The 18,238-nt window shown below is 51.5% G+C and overlaps 1 protein-coding gene across 1 annotated transcript; it reads right to left on the bottom strand.

Moving 5' to 3' along the window:
• Window positions 1-11,734: 11,734 nt before the first annotated feature.
• NKX2-2 (NK2 homeobox 2) lies at window positions 11,735-13,472 on the bottom strand. The gene is made up of 2 exons (XM_007950363.2): window positions 13,214-13,472; window positions 11,735-12,297 (listed from the first exon to the last, which is right to left on the bottom strand). Exons 1-2 carry the CDS (start codon window positions 13,470-13,472, stop codon window positions 11,735-11,737), a joined length of 822 nt encoding a protein of 273 aa, XP_007948554.1.
• Between the last annotated feature and the right edge of the window lie 4,766 nt (window positions 13,473-18,238).

Consider the following 18,238-nt stretch of genomic DNA (forward strand, 5'->3'; position numbering starts at 1 on the left):
AAGTGTGGATATACAACATTCCCATCACCACAGAAGTATACATTGGAGACTGCCTCTAGTTATTCACCTGGATTTACCCACTCACTTCAGAACCTCATCTGTGCCTGTCCCTCTGGCTTCCTCCTTTCTCCCCCAGTCTCCTTGGTCTCCCTTCTTCACGCATTTTCTGAATGTTTGAATCCCCCCTCCCTCCCCTCACCCAGATCCTTTACCAGAAAGAGGTGTGTGTGAAAAATATTCTCATTGTGAGCTCAGCTCCACCATTTCCAAATGGTTCAGCACATTAGTTTTCTCCTTACTATTATTATTATTTTAACCAGTAGGGAAGCAAAGATCATAGGTAACTAATTTGTCCAAGATTGCACATGGATGCAAGCCATCTTCTGATTTCTGGCACAGTTTTCTCATGGTTTGTGTTTTAAAAATAGGTATTATAGTCATGTGGTTTTCATTTTAAAGATAGGTAAATTCAATATGTGATATGTTTCTCTAGCAAGATCTCATCATGGACAGTGTATTGAATGGGAGCAGGGTGATCTCTCTCCTGCCTCTGCCAAGACCTGACTGTGCCACCTGGGGCACACTGTTTCTGTCTCTGGGCCTGGCATTCCTCACCTGAAAAATTCAAGGAGAATTGTTACAAAATTATTTCCTTGGGCTCTACATTAACATATATTTTAGATTACTTTTACTCACATGGCTCTTGATTTATTAATTTCTCAAATGACTCAATGACCATTAAATAAGGGCCTCCTGCCATTGTTTAGAAGTTGGCAGCCATTCTAGCAGAATTCCTAGCATTAATTTAATTGAAAGTCATTTTTAATAAGACATTTAGAATTTTCCACTAGGTTCTCACTACCCAAAATGTGGTCCTGGACCAGTAGTAGCATCAGCACTTCCTGGGAATGGTTAGATGCATAATCTAATCTACTGAATCTACTGACCCATGCCCTGAGGAGACAAGAAAAAAATGAAAATAATGTATCTATAAACCTGGCTTATAACAATCAAGAAAACGGAGTTTGTTCATTGCTCCAAACCCTCCAAGCCACACTGGGATATATGCACTTACCTCAGAGTTTTTCCAGTTGAAGCTTGAGCTCTTTGTCCAAGCAGAGATATATCCTCTACTACTTCCATTTCCTTTTGTATGAAAGATTCTTGAGAAACAAGGAGAATTCTTGGTCAACTCTTTACTCTGAAGCCTACCTACTTAGGTATTCACCATCTGCTCTTACAACTTCTCGCTGACATCTCATTAATACTGTAATTGAAGCTCTCCAGCTTGGAGTCACCTTTTCATGCACTCCCCATGGTCCTGCAAGACCTTAAAAATTGGGAATGAAAATATTGGTTCTATGGAATATGCTTGGAGTTAGGTGAGCTTTGGACAATGTGGCCTACAGGCACTGAATGGGTGAAGGAAATGCTGGCTTGATATCCCTGCAGTCCACTGGAGGCCTAGAGAAGTATAATTGTCTCACTCTGCAGGAAGGAAGAATGTGGTTTCACCACATGAGAATCTTATCTTGAAATAGCTGTTTCAACTTAGAAGGGATGAGGTAGGTTTAGAATCCAGATGTCTAAGGCTGAGTGAAATTCAAGGTAGAAAGTGTTCAGGCTGTAAGATTATAAGTACTCCTATCTTATCAGCTTCCCTGAGGAATATAAGTGGCTTTCTGTAAGTGGTTGTCACCTGTGTCTGTTCTGTGTCCCTGTGTGCCCAAATTGGAGGGCACCTCCCTGACCCAATCACACCCTTCCTCTACTGAAGTGGGATTGTGAGTTGCACTTGGAGAAGTAGGAACTTCTTTTTGATGGGAAAAGACCAAGTTACTGGCCTTGAGGATGGATCATGAGGGATGAGGGCCACAGTTCCAGACCTGCATGAGGCAGGCTGTATGTTTCAAGCTTGAATGTGAGGAGTCAGTGTGACTGCTGGTTAGTCTTCATGTCTCTGATCACACAGTTGCCTAGGTTCATTGCTCCTGTCCCACCCAAAACCCTTATTAGTATAAAAAGATGCACCAATGGTGGAATTCCCAAGGAGCATTGGGGAGTGAGCCATTAGGTCACAAGTGACCCCTTAAATACCAATGCAAGGACCAGGATGAAGGAAGAAGAAAGATTTCAAGAATCTGTCTTAGTTTGAGCTTCCCCCAAAGCAGACCCTGGATCAAGGATTAATAAGGGAGATGATCTCAGAAAGTACCAACAAGGAAGTGGGGAATTGAGACAGAAAAGAAGGAAGCCCATACAAGATATGCTAATGAGCAGATTGCCACGGAAGGCAACTAGAGCTTAAATCCCCTGGGGAGGTCAGGGTGATGGTATGGAACCCACCTCAGAGTTTCCACTAGGAGTTGAGGAAGACAGGCTAAGTCTCCATCAACCTCCACTTGAAATTGGTTAAGGGCTGTTTCCCAGCATTTCCTGACTGCCCTAGGATCTGGCATTGTCCTGCTCCTCCTTCAGCATAGACTTGCAGGTGCTAGCAGTAAGAAGCCATGGACATATATAGGAACTCCTAGTGCAAAAAGGATGTGGGCAGAGGCCTGAGATTGCTTACTGCATCTGCACCAAAAATTTCCCCTAGCCAGAGTTATAGCAGTGAAATCTAGGCTATGTTTTCTTACTTGGAAGAGTTGGCTTTGATAATTGGTTGAGAAGGACTTCAGAAGGTACCTTTGGGGTCAGACTGTCAGGTGTCTGATCCCCTCTCATAGACTAATCCTCCTTATCTCAGAGAGGTTGACCAAGATGTCTCTTGGCTTTATATTACCTAGATCCCCCCTCAAAGATCTGATTCACTTGCATTTACCTTATAAATCTACTTTTCCTTTTTTACATCCATTCTACACAGTTCAGCCTTTCCTACAGGTGCTGGTGAAGCAATCCTTTTATTTTGTAACTAGCACAGTTAAAAAGAACTGGAGAACTCTGGAAGTAAATACTTACTTAAAATTGCCTTTTTAATGATGCTTGTAAATCTCTCAAATTAGGGATTAAAGCAGTGTACCCCAAAGACCGGTTAAATTATTTTCCTTTCCCCCATAATGGGTATAAGATAGATAATCACTTAATTAGAGATAAAGATTAACTGACAATTGAAGATCTAGTTCCTTGTATCTTTTATTATCTTGGGGGGGCGGGGAAGGGGAGTTGCTTTTGTCACCAGAAAGAAGGAAAAGGAAGGCCACATGCCCAGGACTGAGAGCAGGCCTCAGGGTCTACCCATCAGGTGGCTTCCTCTGTTTTCAGGTAACACTTGCTGGCCTAGGGTGGCCATATATTACCCAGTGCAGGGGCTGGGGTGCAGGCCTCTTGGAAGTCATAGCCCTGACCAGAAGAGCTCCATGGAACAGCCTGCCACCCAGCTGCCTTCCACAGAACAGGAAGGAGACTTTGTCCCTCCACCCCATGCTCTTCTCCTGAAATAGGATAGTAAATTCCAAAAACTTTCTTCTTGTAAGAACATTGTCTTGCTCAGATGTGCTGTGTGCTTCACTTTTCTGAGACAGTTGTAAAAGGACAGAACAGGTGTGAGAATCAGGTAAGATGGCATAGGAGAAGCGCCTGGCAGATGCTGGCCATCATAGATAAATGGTGGCTGTCGTCATTGTCCTCCAGGTATGGAGGCTGAGGACTGTGCCCTCAGAGGACTTGGATCTCTGTACCATTTTATGAATGAAGGCAAAAATAGCACAGCTGAAAACAATCAGCAAGGAAATGCATGGGATCTTTCATCTAAGGCTTTAAATTGACCACCATAAATATTAGGTAATTATTTTATTAGAATGAAACATGTTATTCTGGAGGAAGGGAGCATTTTGCATGACAGAAATGTCCTATGTCTTAATTGTGGTGATGGTTACACTGATGTCAGCAACAGCAGGGGGAAGAAGAGAAAAGACACCTTTAGCCTCCTCCCTCATACATCAGGTGCCAAATTCAAGGGCAAAAACAACAACAACAACAACAACAAAAATCCATTGCCATGGAGTTCATTCAAACTCATGGGGACTCTATGTTTGGTAAGGCTTTCCTGGTTGTAATTTTTATGAAAGCAGTTTGCCAGGCTTTTCTCCTGAGGAGCTATTGGGTGGGTTTAAATGGTCAACCTTTAGGTTAGCCGTCTTATGGCAAACCATTTGCCCCGCCCAGGCTCCCTTAATTCCTACACAGCAACACCCAGGCTCCCTTAATTCCCTACACAGCAACCCCCCCCCCCAAAAAAAGCCATTGCCATGGAGTTCATTCTGACTCATAGTGACCCTATAAGACAGAATAGAACGACCTCATAGAGTTTCCAAGAAGCATACTGCCACATCTTTCTCCTTCTGAGCAGAGGGTGGTTTCCAACCACCGACCTTTTTAGTTAGCAACAGAATGTTTAACCACTGAGCCAACAGGGAGCCCTCAGTTCAAGGGCAGAGAGTTTTAATTCTGTTTGTATATTTCTCCAAAATATGAGGGCAACAGTCGCACATACACACCTCTAAAGGGAGAAGAGTCTTCAGCCCTGGTGTATACTACATCTCACCCAGACAGCTCTTAAATCCTGAAGGTGCCCAAACTGCGCTGCTTGAGCTTCCTCTCATCCCAACAGCACCAGACGGGCAAGTCGTTTCTTATCCAATCGCACCATCCCGCGGATAGCTTGGGCACTGCAGACGTCCTAGTCTGACACGCACCTGCTGACGTGGATAAGAGGGTTTATAAACTAAGGGATCCATGTTCGGAGCCAGGAACGCCTTTGAGTTTCACCGGCATCCACGAAACAATAAGGAAACAAGTTGCAATTGCGAAAAATATTTCGGCGAACGTTGAGAATCACGTTATGAATTGAATGGAGTTGAATACATCGTGGGACGCCAATGACTCAAATTCCTGCAATTTAACTTTTTTTGGCCTTAGTCCACTTGAGGCATCAAGGCGGGACTGGAGGTAGACGTCTATACTCAGGAGTTCTTTCCACTCTCATACTTCTGGGCACCAATTAAGGCCTCAGCATAGTGTCAGGGCTACATTGAGCTCTTTGAGCTGGGGTGTGTCGGGGTTTTGCCTCCTGGGTCCAGGCCCCAAAGCCCAGTGTCGCGCGCCATCTCCCCCTGGTAGTCAGCACCAGTACATCGCTCGCCCGACGCCTGGGGAAGGTGCGAGGTTGCCTAGAGCGGTTGTTTAAGGGCCTTTCCCTGCTGTCAGCAGTATTCACAGATGATTGAGATTCCAAGTGAGCAAGAAGGCTACAGTCTCGGGTCAATAGTGGGCGGGAGGTTAGGGTCTCTCTTTCTTAGAGCGCCCTCCAAATCTGGACCAAAATCAGAATCCACACCTCTCCTGCGCTCCCGAGACCGCGTTCTCACTCCCTGGACCGCTCACTGGCACACAACGTGGTCACTCACTCACTGCCCCCTTAAAAAACTGCCCACCTGCTCTCACAGGGTAGAGGATGGGTCCCAAGCCCGTGGATTTGCGCAGGACCACAAAGACCGCGCCCTGCTGTCTTGATGGAACCATTTCAACGGCCAGCAACGGCCACTGGAACAGTTTGTTGCTGCTTATCACCATCATGATGGGCGAGGACGAGAGGTGATTCTTTCGTGGAGTGAAAAGAACGGAAAAAATTACAACCGAGGGAGGGTGTACGCAAGTGCAGATGAATGATCCCGTGTAGACGCTACTTTCCAGGCAGCGGGTCCACTGGCAAGCTGAGGGTGGAGCGGAGTGCTCGGCATCCGGGAAGATTACTAAAGAATCTAAATTTTCAGTAAATTTAAATTCTTTAAAATTCATGTTTACCTACTAAAGAAGGTGAACATGTGTTTACTTGTGCTTACTTACAAATCATGTGGTGAAAAGCATGTGAAATTGTTCACTACAGAGTAGAAAATAAGCACAAATATGCCTGGCTTATTAGGTAATCCGACAATGCTCCGCTTGAAACGTGGGTCTGATTCAGACGATTTCATCCTCCTCGACTTCCTCTCCCTGCTTGGGCCAGTTGCAGTGCATCCTTGGAAATGCAGCCTGCGGACTCCGGAACAAGAGCAACGTGCCTGCGCTCTCCGCCCACTAGATCCCGCGCGTCGCAGAGCTGTTGGAAGGCAGAGCTAGGGTGCCTCCTGGCGGCGGCGACTGCGGCACACAGATCCCGCCGTTTTAGGAGCCTGGAACCAAGCGGCACGAGGCAATGAGGGTTCAGCTCGCGTGGGCTGCTGTTAGACATTTCCCCAGTTGCTCTGAAGGCGGCGCCGAGACCTGCCAGTGTCTTTCCCAATAACAACTACACACCGGGCGGGGGAAAAAAATAGAGCCTTTACGATACAGGGTGGGAGAGGTGTGTGTGTGTGTGTGTGTGTGTGTGTGTGTGTGGTGTTGGGGAGTTAGTGAAAGCAATAAAACTCAGATCGCTTCCTTGGCGAGATAGCAGTGGTTATAATGTGCCAGGGGATCAGGGGTTTATTTGCAGATCCTGGATAAAAGATGATATATCTGCACGGTTTAGAGTGTCACTGCGCCTGTCCTCTCAGGAAGCCACAAGTACATATTTCCTGAAATATCGCGCAACACAATATCTAATCCACACGCCACTTAAGCATGGGAAAGGAAACCTCAGGATTGCACAAGTTCGCGTCAGGCTTTGTGGTTCTGAGATGGAAGGCCCCATCCCACCAGGGTCGGGTGTTCCTCGACACCCCCTTCCCTGGCCTTTGTCTTCTTTCCTAGTAATCACCTAGTGATAGGCCTTAATAAATACGTCTGAGAACTGTTCTTACGTTCAGTAAATATTGGATTAGCTTTTCAATGACCAGGCTCTTGAAAGGGCTGGAGAAATCCACACCGGGTCTCAACTAAGCCCAATAGTCAATAGGTAAGGAAAATCAGTTATTTCCCTAGCTGTGGTGTGTGTGTGTTTGCGCGCGCGCGCGCACGAGTGTGTGTGTGTGTCGCGGGGGGGGGGGGGGGTCCCACTCTCACCAAGTTATCGGTTTCTAGTAAATAGGATAGTAATACTAATTGGGGAAATGAAGGGACGCAAAAGCTTGAGATTCATCTGCTATCTCGGTTGTGCTCACTTAGGATGGAATGACTTTGTCTCAGGGGGACACCTGTGGGTTGTTTTCACTTCCGCAGCGCTTAGCATGAACTCTTTTGTTTAACACATATTGGTTGTTTGTTAGGGGCTGCTTATGGGAATTTTGACCCAGCTATTGGGAAGCAGGCATGATCCAAATTATCTCTGACTGCCCCTCCAAAACTCTGACCACTTTCAAAACCAAAAGCCAGACTCGCTGCGGTCCAGTCGAGTCTGACTCATAGAGATCCTATACATAGGACAGAGTAGAACTGCCCTGTAGGATTTGCAAGAGACAAAAAGGGCAATTTTCTTGCAAGCCCTGATGTGTCTCCCTTTTACTGAATTTTGAAAACTAAACGATGCGGAATTTGAAGAATTAACGATAAGGTCCCTTCTCCCTTGAACTTGGGGAGGAGTAGACCTTCGGGGGAGTTTTTGAACTGGGTTCCCGTAACACCGAGATGCCAATGGGATCCCCACGCGTAAAATGAATGAAAGGAGCTCCTCTTCGATGCCGGGGTTGGTAACCGAGTGCCAGGACCAGCGAGAGTAACCCCGGAACCGGCTGCAGCCGTAGTGGAGTTAGGCCCACACATGAACGCCCCAGCGGCCTCTCAGAGCCTTTCCTGGAGTTCGTGAAAGGGCAGCTCTGTGCACTGGGACGTCTGGACGCTGCTCAGACCAGAACTAGGAGTCTCAGTTTTCCTCTACGCTGGGGCAGAGAATCCGGGGAAGGACAGATCATCCCCAGGCCTTGGGCACCCCGGGCCCTCTCCCAAGCCCAGGCACGATCCGGTGGCTTCAAGATGGAGCTTCCAGGCGAGAGACGCCTAGCCGCCAGGGCCGGCGCACAACAGCAAGCAAAGTGTGCGCATTGAGCCCAAACCTTGAAGGTGGACGATCTCCAGATTTGGTCCCTAGAGTTAGACCAGACTGGCCACCGCCCCAAATGCTAGAAACAGTATTTGGTAGGAGAGATAGGCAGAGAGAGACACACACAGAGAGAGATCCAGCTTACAGTGTGTCTAGGGGCCTAGGCGGGGCAAGGGCCCTCTGAAGCCATCAAAGACAGGGGTGGCTTTTTTCTCGTCCTCCAGCCCCCCCCCCCAATAGATATAGCACGAATTTTTAATGCGTCTTCTTTTCACAGACAACAATACGGGGTTTGAAAGCCGAACACAATTTGGGTTTTGTGCAGGTCCCTCCTCGCGCTCCCTCGGCCCAGCTGGCCATATGGAATCCAGCATGGAGCCTGCGGATGACAAAGGGACCCAGTGACAGGCCCAACAAAACCCCAAGGAGACTTCTGCCTGACTCCGGGATTCACTGCTCGCGATAAGCGCGCTGAATGGTGCGCGGGAGAGGGAGGGGAGCACCCCCTTCTCCCTCTTCCCTTCTCTCTGTCTCCTGCAAGCCTTTCACTGTCCTTAATATGCACGCCTCTAACATCCCATGCTCCCAGCGTTCCCATTGTGTAGTTTTGTGCGGCCCGCTGTAGATTGGGGGAAGATAGACTGCCAAAGCGCCCCCGCGCCGGGTGCCCTCCCGGGGCGCTGGGGTTAGGGCCACACAGGGCTCTGCGGGCACTTTGATTGACTCCATCGGGACCTGAGGACAGAGAGAGGCGGGCGCCGGCCCACCTCTCAGCTCCCCGCCCCTGGAGCGTACACCCAGACTGCCCGCCTGCAGGCTGGCCACCGCCCCAAATGAGCCTTCCACGCTCATTCAGGGGAAACCTGAGAGATTATGGGCCCCTGTTGCCTCCCGCTTCCTCCCTGGAGACCCAGCGGGCTTCTGGAAGCAATCTCTTGCCCCCAAAAGCCCCTTATCCTGGTACCGTTAACGAGTCCCTTCTGACAACCCCACTCCAAACGGATTCTATCTCAGGTTACAGGACGTTTCCCCAGTGGTTGTTGGGTGGTGAGTACCAGGGCAAGCTGGGCATTTGATTACTGTACAACAAACGGTTTTGGGAGAATTCGCTGGCCTTTAAGAACAGGACGGAAAAACTCTCAAAGGCTTTCAAGCTACTGTAGAGAACAAAGGGAGACTTTTCAGCATTACCTAAATGGTAGGAACCATTCCTACCACCCTGGTTGAACCTGGATATGAGAAAAGACGTTTAATGAGATATTGGAAAGACTCCCGCTCCTTCAATTATCCAAGGGCGGGTGCGCTACGCAAGAATAACGTGTAATCCCGTCCTGGGCGTGTTGCGCTGAGTGCTATTGACGCGCAGATTTGGTCGCACAGATAATAGTGTTTGCTTTAGATACTGAATTAAATCTGATCATCGCACTAGAAGGAGCAAGAAAGTCAGCTGGAACTGCTCCCTTGTCCGGGCTCCTTGTCCCCGCCTTCGCCCCCACCCCCAGCCCTGATAGTAGATTAGGAGAGAACCGGAGATACAATTTCGGAATGGGAGAGACTTTTCATCCCAGGGAGTCACATAGCTCCAGCTGGGCTTTGAGTTGCAGAACACGCTTTTTGTTGTTGTTGTTGTTGTTGCTGCTGCTGCTGCTGCTGCTGTTGTTTCTTTTTTCCAGGAGATCCGTGAGATGGACGAGAAAGGCAGTACCTGTCCGTCGGCCGCTGAGACGCTCTCCGGCTCAGCCAAGTAAGCGTCAGCAACTACTGAGGATCGATTAGCATTAGCATGGAACTGGATCTGTTCCCTACTGGGAAAGGACCGATCGCCCTCCCCCGGGCTAAACTGCTTGCTAAACCCCAGCCCTGGAGGTTCGGGAGCTCCACCCCACCTCCCTCCAAAAACAAAAAACAAACAAAAAACCACCAAACTCACTGCCAGCGAGTCCATTCCGACTCACAGCGACCCCCTCTTTGGGTTTCCGAAGCGGCATCTCTCCTGAAGTAGATTGCTTAGTCTGCGTTTGGAGGAGTGGCTGGTCGCTTTGAACCGCCAGCCTTCTGGTTAGCAGTCCAATGCCTTAGGCACTACGCCACCAGAGCTCCCCCCACCTCCCTACTTTCGACTGTTCACCCATCCACAGGCTGCCAAACGTGGGGAGGAAAGGAAGCCTCGAATCCAGCCCGGCTGGAAACTCGTAAAGGAGGGGTCGAAGGGTGCGGAGAAGGCTCAGTTTGCAGTGACCGCCACTGGCTTCCCAAAGCGCGCGGGGGGGGGGGAGAGTAGGCAGCAGCACCTCCCCTCCCCCGGTGCCCTGTTCCCCGCATCCCTCTTCACAGCCAAAGCCTCGCGCCCGCCTCGGGCCTAGGTGGCCTCTCAGCCCCTGAATTTTGAAAGGGGTGGGGAGTAGAGAAAAAGCTGCCAGCCCCTACCTCTCCCCCCTTCTTAGCGAGGTAAATCAAATGCAACAAAGTGAAAGTCATCGAGTGTAGTGGCTTCAACAGCTTCTCAGGCTGAAGGAGCCACTCGTAGATTTGGGCAAGCGAGGGGGGCTTCTTGTCCTCGCCTAGGCGTTTCCCAAAGTCACTTTCCCTCCCGAAGTCGGGTTGCTGACACTGCGGGTTCAGAAAGCGCACGAGGCCGGGGAGAACCCGAGTGAGGGACGGAGGTCCAGGGCTTGGGGCCCACAGCTCCCAGGCCTGAGATAGAGTGCTCCCGTCCCTCCCCCGCCAACCCGAGCCTTGGTGAGGACTGCTGGGGAGCCCCTCCAGCCCAGCCGGCTCCCTTGACCTCCTCTCCTAGAGAGCAAGCAGAGTGGAGTGCAGCGTGCGGCCTGGCGCTGCTCTGGGCCCAAGGCCTCCAGCCTAGCGCAGGGTGACAGGCAGACAAACCGGAGGGCCCGGCTGTATTTTTGTTTTTTAAACACAGGATTTTTATTAAAATTCTTCTTAGGAAAAAAAAAAAAAAAAAATCGAAAGCTTGCAGCGCCCGGCGCTCTCTTGGGGAACCAAAAGGACCTGCTGAATTGCAGGTTCTGGAGCTCAGGAACCCAAGAAAGGGGCAGAGGACTTCTTGCCTACACCTTTTTGCCTCTTTTTATATTTGAGAAATATTTTCACTGAACAAAATTTAAAAACAGAAAGAAAATGGGAGTCACCCAAACATAAACCACAAAGAAAGGAGTTGGGCTCCGAGGGTGAACAGGCCGTCCGGAAGGTCATTTTGGCAACAATCACCACCGATATTTACAACGAAAAGTGAAATCGGCCACCAGTTGTCAGAACGTATACATGACCATAAATATTTAGCATTTTCTTATTTTAAAAAAGAAAAAATAATCATCTCTGTTTTTAAAGTGTTCACTTGCTTTAGAAGAAGACAACTGACAGTATCGCTACTCACACAAACATACTTTACAAAATTCACGAAAAGGGTGGTGATGGTGGTGGTGGTGGTTTCTTTCTCGATTTCAAGTAACAACGGTAACGTTAGAACGGTTTGGTCCGCCCGAGGGAAGGCAAAGAAGCGAAACTGCACAAACATTGTGTAAACACGGCTTATATAGTTCAGCCCTCTCCCGAAGGTTCAAGGAAGAGAAGGACGGAGCAGAGCCGACGGATGGAATCTGCCTCTTCAACCAGACCTAGGCAACCTTCCCAGCAGAGTCAACTCGACTCCAGAGTAATAATACAATAATAATAACAATAACCACGAATCCTCCTCGCCGCCGCCACAGGAATGGGGCCTATGCTTGGGTCCGCGAGTCTCAGCGGGGCCGACGCTCACCAAGTCCACTGCTGGGCCTGCACTAGAGGGTGTGCTGTTGGGTACTGGGGGGTGCTGGCCGAGCTGTACTGGGCGTTGTACTGCATGTGCTGCAGCGACTGAGCGCTGTAGGCCGAAAAGGGGATGCCCGCCTGGAAGGTGGCGGCTGCCAGGTCCTGCGCTTTGAGCGCGTGGCATGGTTTGCCGTCCCTGACCAAGACCGGCACAGCCACCCGGCGCGGCGAGGGCAGGGGCGTCACCTCCATACCTTTCTCAGCTCGGGCACGCTTCATCTTGTAGCGGTGGTTCTGGAACCAGATCTTAACCTGAGTGGGCGTGAGGCGGATGAGGCTGGCGAGATGCTCGCGCTCGGGTGCAGACAGGTACCGCTGCTGCCGGAAGCGTCGCTCCAACTCGTAGGTCTGTGCCTTGGAGAAGAGCACCCTCCGCTTCCGCTTCTTGCCGGCTTCCCCACCACTACCTGGGGTCTCCTTGTCATTGTCCGGTGACTCGTCTGCCGAGGGCTCCGGGGACTTGGTGCTTGAGTCCTGAGGGGCGGTGCCGGCCGCCAGCCCGTGCACTGAGGGAGAGAGAAGTGCGTCAAGCACCTGGAGGCCGCAGGCCTGGACCAGACACTGATCGCTCCAGATCCTCGGCTGTGAGCGCTGGCCCCTCCCGCCTAGAGAGTCGCCCGTGGCCGGCCGCGGCTGCCCTTACCTCGACCCCCGCCCTGCACCACTCTGGCTGAAGCCGTCGGGGTCCCCCAGGGGTAAGAGGAGAGGAGGCAGAGGTGGGAGCTTGGGGCTCGCGTTTCTAGAGGTTCTCATAATGTGGGTTTGAGAGAAAAGGAGCATGGAGAAGATCATTTTGGGTTAAGGCTCTGGCCCCCTTAAGCAGTTTTCTCTTCCAAGAGACGTGGGCAGATTTTTAAAAGAAAACATTCCCACAATCCCGGCATTGATCCGCTCGGCCCTTTAAAGGAGTTTTTTTTTTTTTTTTTTTTTTTTTAGGCGTGGGGGAAGTTTTCGTTTTTTGCTTTCGGGCTTTCTTGACACCCTCCGCAAAGCACAGAACATCAAGACAGGGTAAGCTGTTCATATCTGGGCTACCCAAAGCCTCCTGGGCCCTGATGCCACCCAAGACTGGCTCCAGAGCTCCAGGAACTCCGGGTGGTGAAGTCCAGGAGCCTCCCTGCCCCGCCCCCGGGCCGGGCCGTGAGACTCCGTTGACCACCGGAGGCCCTTGAGAGGCATCCCCACCCTATCCTCCTAAGTCCTTGTGTTGAAAAAAATATCTGAGATCAAGTCTCTTTTCGAGACTAAGGCGTCGTAACCGACAGCAAAGTGTTAGCGCATCCCAGAAGAGTGTTCAAATCTTTCTAGGGGCCTGGGATGGGGGATCCGGACAAAAACGGTTCTTTCCCCTCTCCCCCACCGGCCAGCCTCTCCGTCGCCTCTGGAATGGAGGCGGCCACGATGCGAAGTTTCGCTACTTACGGGAGTACTGGAGGCCTTCGGTGCTGGCCAGCCAGCGTGTATATGGGTTGTCGCTGCTGTCGTAGAAGGGATTCTTCAGGGGTAGGCTCTGCACCGCGTCCAGGGTTCCCTGCCCCAGCGGTCCGGCCCTCTTGGCCGGCTCGGGTCCTTCGCTCTCCTCCTCTGGGCCTTCAGCCACTGAGCCTTCCTCATCATTGGTGTCTGGCAGGTCCAAAATGTCCTTGACCGAAAACCCCGTCTTTGTGTTGGTTAAGGACATGGCTCGGCCCCCGCAATTTATGCCGCAAAGTTGTAACTTCACTTGGTCAATTCGTGGCGCTCCCAGCCCAGGAGGGCAAGGGGGGGGGGGCAGGGGAGAGCAATTGGGGTCGGTTAGGGGAGAGGACTTTAATTATTGGGATAATAATTATTATTTTAAAAAAGAAAAAAAGTGGAGGGGAAAAAATAAAGCCCAGCCCAATGCCTCTGTCTTCTCTGCAGCCACACGGAAACGGCCGGAGGGAGGACGCCGGGAGGCCTGCGTGCAGAACGCTGCCGGCCGGGAGAAGTAGTTGTAACTCCAGGAGGGGTGCCAAAGCGGCGTTAGCGGGGACTCTGGCGGCCGCTCCGCGCGCGGTGGCGGCTGGTGGCGAGGAAAAAATGGGCCATAGCCCGAGCGATCAGTCCATATAAGGCTGGGCTCCACTCACGAACCTGGGGAGAGGGGGGGAGGGGGGAGAAGAGAGGGAGGGAAAGAAAAAGGGAGGGAGGGAGAACAAGAAGAGGGAGCAAGAGAAGGGTGGAAAAAAAAGGGGGGAAAGACATTAAAAACGCAAAGGTTGGCCACGTGTGGGCGGGTCTTGGGAGTCAAGTGGATGAAGACTGTATTTGCAGATGTGAAATTGTGGGTTTTGGGGAGCTCCGCGCTCGCAGCCAACAGCCCTCTAGAGCTAGATGAGAGGTGTAACGTGTCAATTAATTGCAAAGATGGGGCGAGCATTTTTTTTTTTAACCCAGTATTTACATACAAAGGACCACCGCGTTGCTCGAGAGTCTACGCACTCGAAAGGCCGTTTTAACAAATTGCATCTTTAAAAAAAGGGCGGGGGGAGGGCAAAACAGAAACCAGGAGGAGAGGGGAAAAAAAAAAAAAAAAAAAAAAAACCTCTTCTACATTACCGGATTCCCACCTCCCCGCCCCCAGCAAGCCGGAAAATTGGCGATTTGTGGCGCTTTTGGAAAAGGGGAGGGGGTGAAGGCTGAGCCGAGGAAATCTCCGCTTCCCATCGCTGGTGGTTCCCTAAACAAGATCCGGTTCAAATGGCAAGAGCCCAACTTCTGTAAGCCTCCTAGGTCAATATTTTGGTTGAGGCTTAAGGATGAGTACTAGAAATGACAAGACAAGTAATTGATTCTAGTTAGCGCCGAAAGAGCTCCAGACCGAGGAAAGAGCTGGGGTCCCGCCGGCCGGATCCGCACTAAGCGCACACCCCCACCTCCCGTCAGCAGCCTTTATTTGCTAAAAACTCTTGTATTTCCTTCACTCCGCCCACTCCCCCCCCCCCCCATTTCTTCGCTGAAGAGAAGGACTCGCAGCTCACTTTCAGCTTTGCCGGCGGCCCAGGGATGGCTGGTGGGTCGTCCTAACTTGGCCCCGATCGGGCCCGGCCCCGCATCCTCTAGGCTCGGCAGGCCGTTCTTCGGCCCCGAGCAGTTTGCGGGTCAGTGGGAGGGGTGGGCCAGCCGCCGCGCGCCCTGCCAGCCTTCTATTATCCCTTCCTTTGGAGCCGCCAACTCGTCGGGGAGCGGCGGGAAGGGAAAAGGGGAGGAGTTGCAGAGGGCGTAGTCTCCAGCCAGGGTGAGGACCCCGAAAGTTGCGGGGGAGGGGAGCGACGAGGCAGCGCGTACTCCAGAGTTCCATCTCCCACGCGAGGCCTTTCATTTCGGCTCTTTTTGGGCGCTCCGGGGGCGCGCCCCAAGGAGGTGCACCAGGTTCCCAGCCTGGGTAAGGTTTGTACACAACCTCTCCTAGCCTGGGAAGCGAACTTTCCGGGGAAGGGCCTAGGTTTCGGCGTTAGGCAGGACCACTACACACCGAGATTCTCTCCTCCTCCTTTTCCAGCTCTCAGTATTTCCGCGAGGAGGTTGCTACCTGAGGCTGGTTGAGAGTCTTGGGGATGCTTTGCCTGGGGGCAAGGAGAGAGGAGGCAGCTTGTGGGGCCTGGGTCACGCTCTCGACCACCACCCCTCCTCAGTTCAGCAGCCTCTGCGCGAGCCTTGGAGAGAGCTCGGGCGCCCAGTCTTCTCGCGCAGCTGCGGTCACTGCCGCCCCCGGGCTGCCAGCTCCGGGCCAGGAAGCTTCTCCACGAGCCGCTCCGCGGCTTTCTGCATCCCTCGCTGCCTCACCCCCAGTATGTGACGTGGGTGACAATGGCCCAGGTTAGAGCGAGCCCCTCGGCGGCGCGTCCTGGGTGGTCGGACCCGGGCAAACACAAATACAAACCGATTGCTAAGCTGCGGACAATGAGCGAAATGTAGACAAATGTCCCGCTCCCGTTGGAAGCCTTTGTCCCGGCTCGGTTTTTGCATTTATTTCAGTGGCGAAATAATACATGATTGACGCTCTCTTTCAATGTGTCCTAACTGTTTGGAATAAATCTAAGGTTGTTCCTAGTTGTCATGGCATTCAACCCTTTTCAATGGACTATCTCTTCATTCATTTCTGAATCCGTCCACAATATTAAGGAAACCCCTTCATGTCGACACCCCCCATTCCTCTTTTTCCTGCTACTTTTCTCTTTTCTCCCCCTTCTTCCCTTTTTTCCCCTGCGAGAATTAGAAACTGGTTTTGAATCGTGTTCCTTGAACCCATTACTTTTCAGGTTTTTTCCCCCCCTCTTTCTCTCTTTCCTGTCTCTTGTCATTCTCAGCCTCTCTCCGGGTTGCCTCTCCCTCCCCTTTTCACGTGGGAGTTTGCTTGCTGTCCTACCAGGGAGGGAAGTTGGTGTTCCAGAAATAGGGGAGGCTCAGATTGGCCTGGGCAGGAGGGGGGTGAGCCTGTCCTAGCCATTGTTACCCAGTTGTTAAATAAATAACTGGAGAGAAAAAGTTCCTTCATCTAAGCATTGCAGTGAAGACCCTCTTTCTCACTTTCTCATTCCAGTGTGGGCTCTTTTGAGGAGCAGGGTAGGCTCCAGGGGATGAGGTTGAAATACAGCCTAGTTAGGTCAGGCTTGGTTTGGGTGGGAAAGGGATCCTCTAGCAAGGAGTATTCCCTTTCCCATATTTCCAGAGCCATCTTTTGGGGGAAGGGATGCCTTCTAGACAGTTCCACAGAGCCTGCTTGTTTTCTTCAGCTTGGTGCCCTTAGTTCCATTTAGTTCTCAATTTCTCCCTCTTCTCCAAGCCTAATGGAACTTTTCTTCCTAGACTCTAATCGGTGATGCCTCTGTCTATCATGTCTTCTCCTCTTACCCCAGAAGCCTGCAAGGTGGTAGAGCACCTTAGAGGCAGCTGTTTCCCTACAGAAATCTGACTCCTGGCAAGTAATTGTTGGGAAAAGGCTGTTGACAAAGGCTACTGAGAAGGAAGCCCCCAGCCCAAGCCACAAAGGCCGAATTCTAAACGTCTGCTTCTTAGTCTCAACCGGCTAATACCCTTCCTCATCACAGCTCGAAGGGTGCCTTCCAGGAGCACCTGCGGGGCCACACTGCCTTTGTCGACGGCGTAGGCCGCACATTGGGCTCCACCCCACCTCCACTCTCCCTCAGCCGGTGCTGGAGTTTTCCTACCCCGGCCTTGGGGCAGCCGGGCAGGGAGGGAGTTGAAGAGAATGCCGGCCTTGCCTCCAGCCGCCGCGCACAACGTCTCCCTCCTGGGACCCCGCGAGTCCATTTTCCCCACCGCTAGGTCGCCCTGGTGGTTCCCGCGTTCGCTTCCAAAAGCGCTTACATTTGCAATTGAAAAGGCTCTGGGAGACCGCTGGGAGGCCTGTAATTGAGGGGGAGAAACTGGGCTTGTTAAAGGAAGATCATAAAATGCAAGTCCCCCGGGAGCTGCCTGAGGATGCCGAGAAGCCGATGTGGGCCCAGCTGGTGGCTGGGGAAAAGTCCGGTGCCGCTCGCTCCCTCGTCGCCCAGATCTCGGGCTCCCGACTTGCTGATGGAAGAGTAAGGGGCCAGGCGAAAAACGCACATTTTCTACCCCAATTAACAAGTTATTGCATGCTGAGGACTCTCCGAGAGACCTCCCCGTGAGGCTATAGGCCGGGATTTTCCAGCTCGGGAGCTCCTGTTCTCGATCCACCACAACCAGGAGGCGGAGAAGGCCTAGCCCACCGCTCCTGTCCCTTCTCAAGAGTCTTCTATAAATGTCTCGCAACCCATACACTGTCAGGTCTGAAAACTACCAGTGTTCACCTGCACAGTTTCAGCTCTATTTGTGCTAATCCTAGTCTCCTAAATTTGGGATTCTTTAGAAATTCTTTCCAGGTCAATTTTGCAACCAGGAAAGGACAGTATCCTCCATCCTATGGAGTCAAGTGTGGGCTTTTGGCTGGGCTGTCAGGGTCAGCAGGGTCATGAACACTCTGCCAGGGGCTTTCTCCTTCCTCCACAAACTATGGGGACTATGTTGAAATGGTGCTGAAAGTTCGAGTTCCAGAGTGCTCTGGGCTGGAGACTTGTGTGGCATCTCTTTGCGCCTCTCCACGGGTCACTTGAGCAGCTGGTGCACCCCTACCCCGATCTTTATTCTCAGCATTGGGAATTCAGATCCCTTATATATCTCTTCAAGTGTATCAATTTTTTGCTCAGTTTAGGATGGGAGCAGAGGGAGCTGCAAAATCCAGAGCAGGTGGAAGAGGGAGGAAGAGAATCTCTCCCTGGAGAGAGCTGCACTGGGTTCTATGGCAGATTGAAGCTTGGGTGCAGGCAGCTGGAGGGGCTGTGAGGGAGCTAACAATTGCAATGAGGCCTAGAAGGGGAGGCGAATGTACACAGGCTAAGTGGCCGTACTCCAGGACAAGTGGCCCTCCTAGGCGGTCCA

Source organism: Orycteropus afer, unplaced genomic scaffold, assembly GCF_000298275.1.
Source record: "Orycteropus afer afer isolate SDZICR_OR568_19922 unplaced genomic scaffold, OryAfe1.0 scaffold00269, whole genome shotgun sequence".
NCBI classification, from domain to species: domain Eukaryota; kingdom Metazoa; phylum Chordata; class Mammalia; order Tubulidentata; family Orycteropodidae; genus Orycteropus; species Orycteropus afer.

Bases quoted from the DNA above. Each gene is read 5' to 3' on its own strand.
- NKX2-2 (XM_007950363.2), bottom strand. From the start codon at position 13,472: ATGTCCTTAACCAACACAAAGACGGGGTTTTCGGTCAAGGACATTTTG. The intron at 12,298-13,213 runs GTAAGTAGCGAA...TCTCTCCCTCAG, and splicing joins CGAAGGCCTCCAGTACTCCC to TGCACGGGCTGGCGGCCGGC.